Here is a 13,236-nt window from a genome sequence, read left to right as displayed (position 1 = left end):
ATGCATAAAAAGATAGCAAATGGATGGGTGGCGAAAAAAAGGGCCAGCTCTTACAGCATGACTTTCATTGCATGCTGGTTATCTGTGCCATAGAGGGACTTGTATTAATCTCAGAAGCTTTACTTTCCTTCTGCAGTCAGTTTGAAGGTATTTTTGATGTAGTCCACTCATAGCAGTAACCAGATACTTCCATAGTGGAAACAAAGAGGTATGATGTCATGTAACCTTTTCTTCAAGTTTTTTCTCATGTTAGAGGTTATTGGATAGACAGTCTGATGCATTTTAGAACTAATTGAAAGAAAAATAGATCAAAAACTCATTTAGCTACAATGGACAGGTTTGCTTAGAGCAGAGCTACAGTGATTGCAAATCCAAATCCCCTTTCCACCCACCCCTGCTTTAAGTAAATTCTTTGTTGTCTTGTGGAAGAAAGCATATTGAATGGGTGATATGACTACACTGCAGCACTCCAATCCCTTGATACACATCATCCACTAACAGGTGAATTAAAGGATTTGGAGGTTACACAAACCTAATACCTACTGTGTGTACATCAACATTGCAGGAAAACTGCATTGTTCACCTAAAATTGCCTCAAACCCCAGCCTATGACAATCTAGCTCTCTCCTTAATGGGCAAGGCTCAAACATTGCTGTCATGGGCCTAGAAGGTTTAAAGCTAAATGCAGCTGCAAAACTCCTGCCCACAACAGCTGGGGAACACAACTGCACCTCAGCCCTGATAAGTAACTACTAAACAGGGCATAATATTTAACAAAAAATACCAGCCATATTTCATAATACCATAAGTGGTTTAGAGCACATCCTTAAAAATGGCACTCACCTTTACTTATCTTTTCTGATGTACATGTGAGATATTTACATCACTTCAGCCAGTTCAACAGTTAGCCGAGTCACACTTGTTTGAGATAGAGTACAAATAGCAACTTCAGCAACAGATACTGGTTTTAAATGCTTTATTCAGAATGATTCTGGAACCTCTCTCCACACTCTATTTACATGTCAAGTCACCATGCAATTGTAATGCAAAAAGCACTGATCTGCCACGAGCATTAGGAAAAACTCCATGAGTAGCATGGCTTTATTGGAAATAAATCATGCTAAAAACTGATCCTTAACAGGTACAAAAAATTCAACAGCTAAGGAAAGGAGAAGAAAAATTGGGTGCAATATTAAGATCAATGTGTGAACTGAAGACTGCTGTAAAAGATCATACAAAAAAGGCAATGAGGAATAGTAATGCACCATTAAAGGTGGGAGTACAGGGCAGACAAAAGTTACAAAACATCCTGCTTCAATATTTTTCATCTATGTACTTTGTTCAAATACTGTAACAGTAATGGAAGGCAAAAAGCAACAGAGATCTGACTAAAGAAATAAGAAGAACATAAAATTAGGAAAAAGTGAAAGCTGGTAATCAGGGAATAATCTTAAATACAGTTACTCAACAGAACCACGACACTTGGTAAAGCTTCTGTGTCAGCATACATAGACAATACCATTATTCCAGCTCTCTGAAAATGACTTTATTTTCCTGATCTGTAACCCCTTCCACATAGAGTACTGCTGAAGTTACCCCCAGAAACACTGTGGAAACACTGTGCAGTTACAGCTTCTATCTTTCAAAAAGTCAAGCCTCCCCCACAGCAAGTCAGAGTGCAATATTCCCACACAGAATACAGAAGTTACTGAAGTGATAGAAACCAAAAGTGTGAAATCCTATTAAGTAATCCTGCACTGGAGAAAGCAATTTTTTTCTTCTTCTTACAGCTGCCATAGAAAGCACACACATCGCTTGATCATCTGGCAATTTCAAAGAGAACTTAATAATCTAAATTTGAGTTTAAAGGCTTTTTTTCCTATCACCTCTTAAATTTCTCCAACCAGAAATTCAACTACATTCAACTGTGCATAGTTTGGAGCTTTTGGTGGTGGGGATGTGTCCTAATTCTGACATGACAGCACAGAGACTGTGTAATGCAGGGTTTGCATAGATAGTCTGTCACTGCCCCAGCCCAAAGAACATTAAGAAGTCATCACAGCTTAGAATTTTGTTGCATTTGTGAAAAACATGAAATTAGGGGAAAAAACCAAACCAAACAATCCCATTTACATTGGCTTCCCCTATGTCCCCAGGTAAGGGGGAGATGGGGAACAAGAGACATACAACACAAGTCATGGCTATTTCAAAGCTTCATGGTCTTAAATGAAGTTTATTACAGGCCCCCATGAAAATATTAAAAATCCTCCAATGCATACACTTCTGCACCTTTGTCCAGGTTCTTGTTATTCTAGAGTGGTTAAGCACCTTTTTTTATTAAAAAGCTTTTTGCTTGTTTTTACAGTATTGCTGTGTTTTACAACAAAATTAAAAACCATTTGTGGAATCCACCCAGTAACAAAGTTTCCCCAGAACAAACCAAAAGCATAAATGCATGTTCTGAAGGGGCCTTTTCTATGCCAGCTGTTTAATAAGCAAGAAAAAAAATAAAATCTATCACTTCTGTTTGGTGTTGATGAATTTACTCCATTTTCCAGAAGGCAAATCCTTTCAATAAATATCAGAATAACTTCTGAGATGATGAATTTCCAGAGATACAAGCAGCAGCTCTGTGCAATTTGTCTGGGAGTCCTGTGCTGCCCTTTGTTTTAGTCCAGTGAGATGATGTCAGGAGCACTGCCTTTGCTTCTGGTTATCACTCCTGTCTTGCTCCTGCTGGAGGAGCTAACATGTGTGCTGCTTTCATGGTGGCTGGTTGATGTGATGATGCTGCCAGGCATGTTGCTTGTTAAGGTTGAGGTGAGACTATCCAAAAACATAGGAGGACAATACTGCTTGAAACAATGAAGAATGAAGAGATTAACTGCACAAGGGAAATATATGCTCTGAAGAGCAACAAGCACAAGACATTTTACTATCAGAACCTTGTTAACACATGCATAGCAAAAACCAGAGTTCTGCAAACCAGCAAGTAATCAAGCAAAAATGAGCCATGAGTCCTTCTCCCTTATCCTCCCCTTTTTGTTTTTCTTATTAACTAGTTAGCTTGAACATTTATTAGTGCATTAAGAAACACAATCGTCCACAAAAAAACCCACCCACAAAAACCCTTAACATTTGGAGAATGTTCACTGCCCATAGGTACTGGGCCCAACTGCCTATTTCAGGGTCCTTTCATCATGAAAGGCAGCAAAATGCTTTCTGCTCCTTCAATGGAGGTTAAAATAATTTCATCCCCTCAATGGCAGCAGCTGTACTAATCAACATTTTCATAGCATACACCTGCAACAATACATGCAGGTATCTAAACATTTTAGTAGTGATAAATTAGCCCTGATCAAATCTGATTAAGAAAAATTCTTAAGATCATTTAAATTTCCTGAAGTGAAAGACAAGCCATTTCAGAGCTGAACATTCTAAGCATTTAGAAACAGAACAAGGTTGCCAGATGTCAAAGAAGATAAGACACCCCACACACACGCACACATTGTTTGACACACCTTACTTTCTCTTACCCTGTGGATTCAAATCTCGGGCATATGTTTGAAACTGAGCCTGAGCTGTTTGAACTGTCCAAAATGGACAGTTCATAGCAGCATACCTGCTTGCAGTCTTCCGCATGAACAAACTTCTGTTATTCCCGCTTTTGGCAGTTCAGATCTCAAGGTCAGGCACAGAGTATTGCAAGATGCAGTAAGTGGAAAGAAAAGGAGGAAGTTCATCCTTCGTTTTTAAGGCACCAGAAAGTCAACTCTACTCTAAGAGACCTACTACTGTTTTATTCTAGTGACAGAGGTGAAAAAGAGTCTGCTTCAGATCCTCTTGTCTTAGGGAGCTGATATTCCCCCACATTTCAAGGCTATAGTATGTCTGCATAAGAATCTAATTACAGTAAAAATTGTTCTCCCTAATGGTGTAAAGTTTAAATTTCCAGGGAAGGAAAAATACCACCTGGTTCTTTTTGACCTACAAAATTTCCATATAATCCAAAGCCAATGAAGTGTTGCATGGAAGAATTTATTATAAAAGTATTCAGTCATGTGCCCTTAAAATTAATGAAGATATTTTCTTTAGAACCTAATCTCCTACTAATATAAAAAAGAACAGAAATAACAATCAGTGAGGTATATTTACAGAGCTTAATCTGGCCTACAGATAGACAGCATGAACTAAGAGCATGAAGTACATGATCATAGAATCCCAGAATGGTTTGGGTTGGGATGGACCTTCAAGACCACCTAGTTCCAAACCCCTGCCATGGGCAGGGACACTTTCCACTAGACCAGGTTGCTCAAAGCCCCATCCAACCTGGCCTTGAACACTTCCAAGGATGGGGCATCCACAGCTTCTTTAGGCAACCTATCCCAGTGCCTCACCACTCTGAGTGTATTTAAGTTAGTGCTGTGCAAGTATCTGCTTTGCCTAGAAAGGCAAACTACCAATAAAGACTGAGTTTCCATGCCTGGATTTATCATAGTAAGGCTAAACTGAATCCTTCCTTAATGCATTTTCATTACCATCTCTTGTTGGGAAAATGGATTTTCCTGGTCTGTGGTTAGGTCTAAGCAAGTGGACTGCATAAATGTGATAGTTATTTGAGCAGTATGTCACAAAAACCAGACTTGAAAATTAACCCCACAGCAGTTCAGAAACATACCTGTGAATCAACTGGGATTAATGAAAGAAAATTCAGTCCTAAAAGGAAGGATAATAAATTGATGAGTCTTTCTTTTATGCATACACAACAAATTTAAGGAACTTTTTTTGTGGTCATAGAACAGATTTTGCAATTGTTACACAGTTTCTAAATGGAATATACCACTGTGACACCAATCTCAATGACTACTTCAGGCAGCAGCAAAACGAGTTATCTAGTACAAGTGGCTCTTTTTAAGAATGAGGATGACATAATGATGTATTATTCACTGGATATTGCAGGGTGGTTCAATGTGGTTGCTTAGATGGAGGTTGCCATTTGGAGCTGTTGGTTCATAATGCAAGTTTCACTGCATATTGTACCTGACTTGGCCAAACTGGGACATGAAGAGTGTCATCACATTAAAGATGCTGGAATGAAGTAAAGTCACAACATGCACAAGTCCAAAAACAAGCAGCAGATCTCTTCCTCAACCCACGGGCAGCCAATAAGAAAACATTTCTAATATCATTCCCATTTTGTGTCTAGACAAATAAAAGGAGCAAAGAAGAGGAAACTACAAGTAGTTCAAGGTATATCCTCTAAGATCAGTGACAACTAGCGTCCATCTTTTACACCAGTAGCATGTAAGCATTTAGGGCAAGATGCTTAAAATTATGAAACCAATGAGAAATTATGGCCTTTTTTGTTTTGTTCTTAAATATTGGCCTTGTGTTTGCTATGTCAACAGAAAAAAATGGTAAACTTCCTCCCTCCCTCCCCTCTCACCTCCAAATCTGTTCTGGCCAGCAACATCTCCCCTTTCTCCATTAGAGAAAAAATTTGGAGGAGATTTAAGCTTAGCTGCTTTTCCAGAATTGACAGCTTCTTTTGGTCTTGCACATTCTAGAACTTCAGTCAATAGAGATAGATGACAGTTCTAGATTTCTGTTCTCTGAGCTTTCTCTCCTATCCAATTTGCAAAGACAATTTCTTAACAAGGGAGAAGTGGAAGGAGGGAGCAGTAAGGGAAACAAAATGGACAGAGAAACAAGGGGAATGATATCCATTTCAGTGCCAAACTGGTGCTGAAAGAAGAGGAAAAAACCCGTCAATGTTTCAGGGCAAAAATGAATACAGGCAATGAAAGGGGGAGAGGGGAAGTACAGGAGGCCAAAGTGACACCTGTCACCACAAGTCACCACTTCCTGGGCTCTGGGTTTGTTACAGCCGGCCAAGAGAACCCCCAGAGTCCCTATATACAGTGTTCTTTTCAAGGAGCCAGGATAGAAAACAATCAGTATCCCCACCTTTTGTCTGATATTTAGCAGCAGTGTTGAAGAATACATCATAGGCATTTAGGGTATGTCTAGGTAAAGAAAGTCAATAGAGGTCAGCTCACAGATTGTAGCTCACCTTAACCTTTTTCATACAGTCTAGACAGAGCACCACTACAATCAGTTAGCAGAATATCTACATCTAGGGTTTGGATGAGTCAGTGCCATCACACATCTATTAACTTAAAGAAGTAGCTACTCTCCCATGCATCTACAACACATAACCATCGGATGTTTACACAAAGTCTAACTGAACATAGCAAGAAGTGTTTCTGGTTGCCATTCTGAAGTGCCAATTTGTACCCCAAAAGCAGTGTTTGTCACATCACTGTTGCGAAATGCAATCTGAAACTGGAAAAAAGCCTGTACTGGGCTGGTCTAGGCATCACATCAGTGTAATACTGCATATAGTCTTGTTCCATTAAAAAAAAGTTGATCAATTCTCCAATTTTTACCCACCCCACAAGTTAATAATGCTGTCAGAATACACGTGAAAAATAATCGCCACCTACCTGGCAAGTCTGATGAAATACTGGATATTGGTGGATGATGGAATGGTACTGGGTAGTCTGTTAATGAAGGAGGAATAGCAGCAGCATTGACCGTCGTCACGCTGGGCACTCTGGCAGTAGATGGCTGATACATGAGAACCCTGTTTCAAACAGCATGGGAAATTACAAACAACCTGGCTGTTAGTTACAGAAGAGAAATTATGCACCACTGTGCACTCTCATTCACAGGGTCACTATGCTATAATACAACTATAGCGTAGCTACTCACTATACAGTATTCCAACTCTAATTTCCTGTTTCATAACAGTCTTCATAATAACATGACCCTATCTTGGTTCTCAACAGCAGCTATGACATAAGAGCAAGTTGGCATTAAAACAAAGTACAGTGCTGGAGTAATTTATAACAGTCTACCATTCAGAGAAAGTAATGGGTATCTATCTGTGGAGTACCCTGGGAAGGATGTGCAGGTAGCCAGAGCCAGGAGGAGAGTGCTTGTTTCAATTTCTCTACATAACTGTTCCTCAGTGCCAACCTGTCACGCCAAGGGCACAACTGACCATTATTCAGTCCCTGAAGCACAGATTACACATGTGGGAGTTAAATATCAAAACCCATCTTTACTCACAGCCTGAGCCCAAGCTAAGTTCAGCTCTCCAAGAGCATGCAACTAGTTAAAACCCTTTTGCATCCTCACCTGCTGCCCAATTACTTCACAGCACTGTTAAAGATAACACCACAGGCATTCAGGCACCAGCCATATGTATAAAATATTTCATAAACTCCAAGTCAGATGGAAACACCCAGAATCCTGTTCCCAGCTGCTCTGCATTGCTCCCTCCAGCCCACCAGCCATGAGTGCTATACACTCATGTCTTCCTCCCCAGACTGCTGCCTTGCTACTTCTGAATTCAAAAGCTTGGATTTCAGACCCTTCCTTCTCAAGCATCTCATACTTCAGCCTACATTGTTTCTGCCTATAGGAAGACACCCCACAGTTTTGCCAAAACTAGCATTCAGACAACATTGTTTACAGGAGATAAGCTATTCCCCAAAAGCCTGGCTTTGACTTGGATTTGAAGAAAGAAAACATGCCATATCCATACCCAAACAGCAAGGAAAATACACCGGTCACAGAGAGACAAGAAAACTCAGTCCCTCTACAATTAGGGTTGCACATAGCCATCTCAAACAAGCACAGGAGCATGGAAGCAAGTCTTGGTGCCTTCTGAAACTTCATTAGGAGATGTATTTGTAGCTATTTTTTCTTATTAAAAAAAAAAAAAAAAGGGTCTCTTGCAGAGGAACTCCTCCACAATCCTCACAAAAAGCAACAGAATTTCAGTATCACTGCCGGAAGTGGTTGAAGATGGCCAACTATTTGCTCACCAAAAATCACATATCCCTGTGAACTAGAGACACAGTACACCTGCTCATTACTTCAGGAGTTAGCAAAACAGAAGGGGTTTGTTTGTATTACTATTATTTTAGTACAAGACATTAGCCGCTACAGTGAGACACAGACACGCACCTCATGCAACACTAAGAAGTCATTACTAAAACCTGATGCTTGGAATCACCTCGTGGAGCAGTGAGAACTGGTGAGCCTAACCAGTGCCCCTCACTCCCTGCAGGTCTCCTGTGCCCTACGGGCCATGAGCAAGAATGTTATGGAAGCCACAAACAGTACCTGCAGGCAAGGTGTGCAGATTGGGACAGACAGGTGACACAACAGTAAAGAACTTGGTTAAGCCTGCCACTGAAGTCAGGCATGACAACAAAGATGGAGCAGTTGACAGAGTACTTGGGAAGTCATTGGTTGTGCTAACCAAGTTGCAGGACTGACAGATAACCATGGCCAACAAGTGTCCAAGACATTCCAGAGTGTAACAGAGGAAAAAAAGCTTGTCTTGATTCAAAACAGCAAAGTGCCTCCTTCCAAGACTGGCAAGATGGATGAAAAACACAACACAGCCTCATTTCCTGGGCACCAGAGCAGATTAGATAAAAGGTATAACAGTGAGAAAAAAGCCTTACAATGACACTAACTTAGCAAGAATGCATAAAGCTCCTCCACTTGGCATAATCTACTTTCTCAGGAGAATCTTGTCCATTATCTTAATCAACTTCCTTTTCTATGGAGAAATGGCCCTGCAAACACAGCAACAGTGAGCACAAGTCTTTTGTGATATGTAAAACTATTTAATAGTGTTTTGCCTGTACAAAGTTACTGTATCAATACAACCTTCTACAGGAGAGGCCTAGACATTCTCCTCTGGAAGTGTGGAGCTGGATCCTGAAGAGAGATTACAAATCCATTTCTCTACAGATCAGTTTATCTGAGACATTACAGAATTACAACTAACTTTAAAATTGACAAACCCTTTGGTTGGGCTTCCTTGTGTTTCAGACATAAATATGCACTTCCTTTTGGCAGGAGGATCTTCCTCTTCATCAGAAGAGCTTTCTATTGTCAAGTCAATAACATCAACTTTCTTCTTGTTTACCTCATTGGTCACTGTCACAGAATAGGGTTTCCGAAAAACACTGGAACCTGAAGAAGATAATAGAACATCACTGTTTTCTAAATGCTCTTGACATCAGCAGTTTCTATCTGCAACAGAACCAGATTATCTTCCTGGCCACTACAGAGAATGCTATGGCCAGGAACTGTTTTATAAATATTCTGTGTGTCGAGGGCTGATGCTGGTTGAGGCTGGAATTACAACTGCACCACAAACTTTGCTTTGATTTCTTCTTAAATATGTTATCACAGAGGCATTACCACCATTTCTAATTGGCCCAGCCTTGGCCAGCAGCACATCCATCTTCAGAACCATCAGGGATTGGCTCTGCCAGACATGGTGGAAGCTTCTAACAGGGTGGAAGCTGCTAACAGCTTCTCACAGAAGCCCCCTCTGTGGCCCCCCCGCTACCAAAAACCAGGCCATGCAAAACCAATACATTCCACCCCTCACCTCTGTGAATCATGTATTTAAGAATAAATCAAAACAAAGTTTGTGGTGCAGTTGTAATTCCAGCCAGAGAAGAGCAGGAGTGATAACATGTGAGAGAAACAACATGGCGACACCAAGGTCAGTGAAGAAGGAGGGGGAGGAGGTGCTCCAGGCACCGGAGCCGAGGTTCCTCTGCAGGCCTTGGTGAAGACCGTGGTGAAGCAGGTTGTCCCCCTGCAGCCCACGGAGATCCATGGGGATGCAGAGATCCACCTGCCACCCGTGGAGGAGCCCCATGCTGGAGCAGGTGGATGCCTGGGAGGAGGTTGTGATCCTGTGGGAGGCCTGTGGAGAGAGGGGCCCTGCTTCCAGGCTGGAGCAGCCTGTCCTTGAAGGACTGCACGCTGTGGAAGAGTGACCCACATTGCAGCAGTTTTGGGAGGACTGTTGCCCATGGGATGGACTCATGTTGGAGAAGGTAACAGAGAGCTGTCTCCCATTGGAGGGACCCCACAGTGGAGCAGGGGAATGACTCCTCTCCCTGAGCAGCAGGAGAAGCCTTGGGTGATGAACTGACCATAACCCCCATTCCCTGCCTCCTTGCACTGCTGAGGTAGGAGGCAGAACTGGGAAGGAGGGAGGGGTGGGGGGAAAGGTGTTTTTAAGGGCTTGTTTTACTTCTCATTATTCTGCTCTGATTTTGTTAGCAATAAATTCACCTTATATCTCTAAGTTGAGCCTATTTTGCCCTTGATGGTATTTACTGAGCAACCTCTCCTGGTCCTTAACTCATGAAACGTTCAGTAAATTTTCTCTCCTCTGTCCAGCTGCAGCAGGGGAGTGTTGCAGTGGGTGAGTGAGCGGCTTTCGTGGGTGCCTGGCATTTGGCCAGTGTCAACTCGTGATACTGTGTCATGTTGAGAATATTAAAACACAAGCTTTAGTCTTCACTTATCAGTTTAAGGACCGAAAACAAGAACAACCTTTCACTTTCTTAACTGCTACTATAAAGAACAAAGATGAAGCCCAAAAATGAATACTTTTAGAGACACAACCCTTTCTTTTTAGATTATGACAAGAAGGTTAGAAGTATTAAGCCCTCCAGAAAACAAACACCAACATTCACACATTATCCAAGCTACATCTAAGTATCCAAGTTGGTTTGCAACCAGTACCCAGATGTACATACTTTCTATTTTGGTGCACTGTGGACTTGAGACTCTCATAGCTTCTTTCTTTGGCCTCATGGGGCACCAGGAGCCATCTTCTTGGAATTTGATCTCATCCACATCTGAACATTCATTAAGGATTTCCATAAAGAGCCTGAAAAAGAGGGCTGAGTGGTTTCATTTTTGATTCCAAGTGAATTTTTTATTCTAACTGAAAAGGAGACAGTGGAAAAGCTAATTATGATCACCTTCCATCCATTGCATGTGCTCTCTCCCTAGTTCCTCTTACCTGAAAGCCTGTAATTATAGCCTTTGCAGACATTGACAACTAAAAGAATATCCCAACCTACCCATATTCCACTTCAACATTACTGCAAATCATAGATTTCAATACAGAAGCAGAAATAATCATACTTTGAACCAAGTTTGACACTTTTTTATGAGTTAAAAGTTACATTTTAAAGTTAATAGCTTCAGAGATAAGGTCACATAAAAGGGAGACTTAGATATCAAGACTTGGATTTCTTCAGAGGAAATATACTGAGGCTCACGAGTTTGATGATGCAGTTAGGAGATAAACTTATGCAGTTTGTTACATGGCAAGAGAAACTAACAGTCAGTTCCTCTCAGTCTAAAGTATTTTGACAAAGAAAATAGTATGAAATGGCTAAACCTCAAGTCACAAAAGTAGCTATTGAGTACATAATGAAAAATTTTAAGTAACTGTGTAATCTGCAAACCCAGTCTCTTACCCATCTAGTATTAGGCTGTCATAAGTTGCCTTTTTGTCACAGACAGGACAGATCCAGGTAGGCTTCTTTTCATTCATTTGAAGATAAAGAGCAGCATCAAAACATTGCAGGTGTGTGCAAGTCACAGCCCGGCATGGGATTGTCAGTCTCATTTTTCCCAGCTGCAGAAGATGCATTTAAAGAGAGTCAGAACATAAGACAGTGAAGTAGGCCTAGATAGCTAACAACTGTCTCTTCTCATTACAGAAGGTGCCCAGTGCTAAGGGCACTACAAGCAAATCCACCCTATCAAAGCACTTACAGTACACTTAAAGGAACAATAAAACCATCCTCAAAATATCCACTGAGTTGTCAGGAACATTTCTAATGGACATGCATCAACATTATTTCCAGGATTTTTTTACTGAAATACCCGCTTTTATAATTTTCTTTTAACTAAATATTTAAAGGGTTTTTCTGAGGTCCAGATACATGTTAGACTCATTTTAATGTTTAACTGAACAGACCAGTGAATCACGCCGCAACCGGGCCAGGAGACGCTTCAGAGACAGAGTCAGAGAAGTGGGTATTTGCTTTACTCAGCACGCCGGGTGTGTGGGGATCGCTCCTCCAAACACACACACACCGGTGCTCCCTACAACACAGTATTAAGGGTTAAATTATGAATATTCATCACATTCCTTGGGACAGGTGTGGTTATACAAATTATCTCTCAGAAATCATTAATATCATTAGCATATGGGCCACGCATGAGCTGTATGTCCTGGTGGTCGCACTGAGGAAGGCTCCTCTTCTTCCTCGGGGGTCTTTCTGATGAAGGCCAGTAGTCATCCTCAAAGTGCACTTTTCACCTTTCTCCCTGGGCATGCGTAGTCCTTTGAGGAATGATTCAGCAGTCTCTGAGATGATCCTTGTCCCCTCTATCTTGACAAGATTAGGGTGAATTCGGCTTCTTAGGTTTTGTAATTAACATCTGCTGTCTGAACTAACATTTGCTGTCTCCCAATAGTTAACTTGTGCTTACACGAGTTAGTTATTGACTGCCCCTTCTTCAATCCCCCCTTTTCTTTGGTTATTTGTAATTCTTTACAAATCTTGCATGTCTTTAAAGTAAGAACCCTTCTCTATCTTATAAGTTTATGCTCGTGCCATTGAGCATAAGCATCGCGATTCCAAGTACATAGTATCATACAACAGTAACTACTAATACAAACAGTAAGTAAGAATGCAATAACACAAATAGCTATTACAAACAATTGTTTAAGTTTGTCTCGTACCTCTTTAAGCCTTCAAGAAGTGTCATCTAAGGTGATCTGATGCAATGTTTGCTTTGGATAAATAATTTTAACAGTTTTCTGGGTATGACTATGACACCTTTTATCTTAGCCCACCCACCTGTGCTCATTTGTTTCTTGTATCTAATTTAAATCATCAGTGTCATATGGTGGGGTTTTTTGTTTTGTTTTGTTGGGGTTTTTTTTCATCCATAATGATGCTAGAAGGAATTAGAGTTAGGGCTTGGATCTGAACTCTACTGGCCACTGCCTTTGCTGTTTTGTCTGCCATAGCATTTCCCAGTTCAGGGATGGTGTTACCCTGGGAGTGTCCCTTACAATGCATTATAGCCACTTTGGAAGGTTTTACCACTGCTTCCAGTAACTGCATGATTGCAGTAGCATGCTTGATTTCTTTCTTCTGTATAGCCCCGTGAGCGTGTACCACCCCAAAAGCATACCTTGAATCAGTCCAAATGTTGATAGGTTTTCCTTTGGCTAACGCCAAGGCTCAAGTTAGGGCTGTTATTTCAGCCTTTTGAGCTGATGTCCCCACAGGTAACGGTTTTGCCTCAATG

At 41.1% G+C, this 13,236-nt stretch overlaps 1 protein-coding gene across 1 annotated transcript; it reads right to left on the bottom strand.

The window, feature by feature from the left end:
• Positions 1–2,763: 2,763 nt before the first annotated feature.
• On the bottom strand, positions 2,764–11,545 carry LOC103624444 (E3 SUMO-protein ligase PIAS2-like; the record flags this gene model as incomplete). Its single annotated transcript, XM_017725848.1, has 6 exons — positions 2,764–2,826; positions 4,679–4,716; positions 6,507–6,646; positions 8,889–9,060; positions 10,653–10,786; positions 11,385–11,545. Coding segments are annotated over 6 exons (708 nt in total), but the record flags the coding sequence as incomplete, so codon positions are not given.
• Between the last annotated feature and the right edge of the window lie 1,691 nt (positions 11,546–13,236).

The sequence above is a fragment of the Corvus brachyrhynchos genome, unplaced genomic scaffold, assembly GCF_000691975.1.
Source record: "Corvus brachyrhynchos isolate BGI_N302 unplaced genomic scaffold, ASM69197v1 scaffold1182, whole genome shotgun sequence".
Taxonomy (NCBI): domain Eukaryota; kingdom Metazoa; phylum Chordata; class Aves; order Passeriformes; family Corvidae; genus Corvus; species Corvus brachyrhynchos.
The sequence above is the reverse complement of the archived record's forward strand: the minus strand, read 5'-3'. Positions and strand labels throughout refer to the sequence as shown.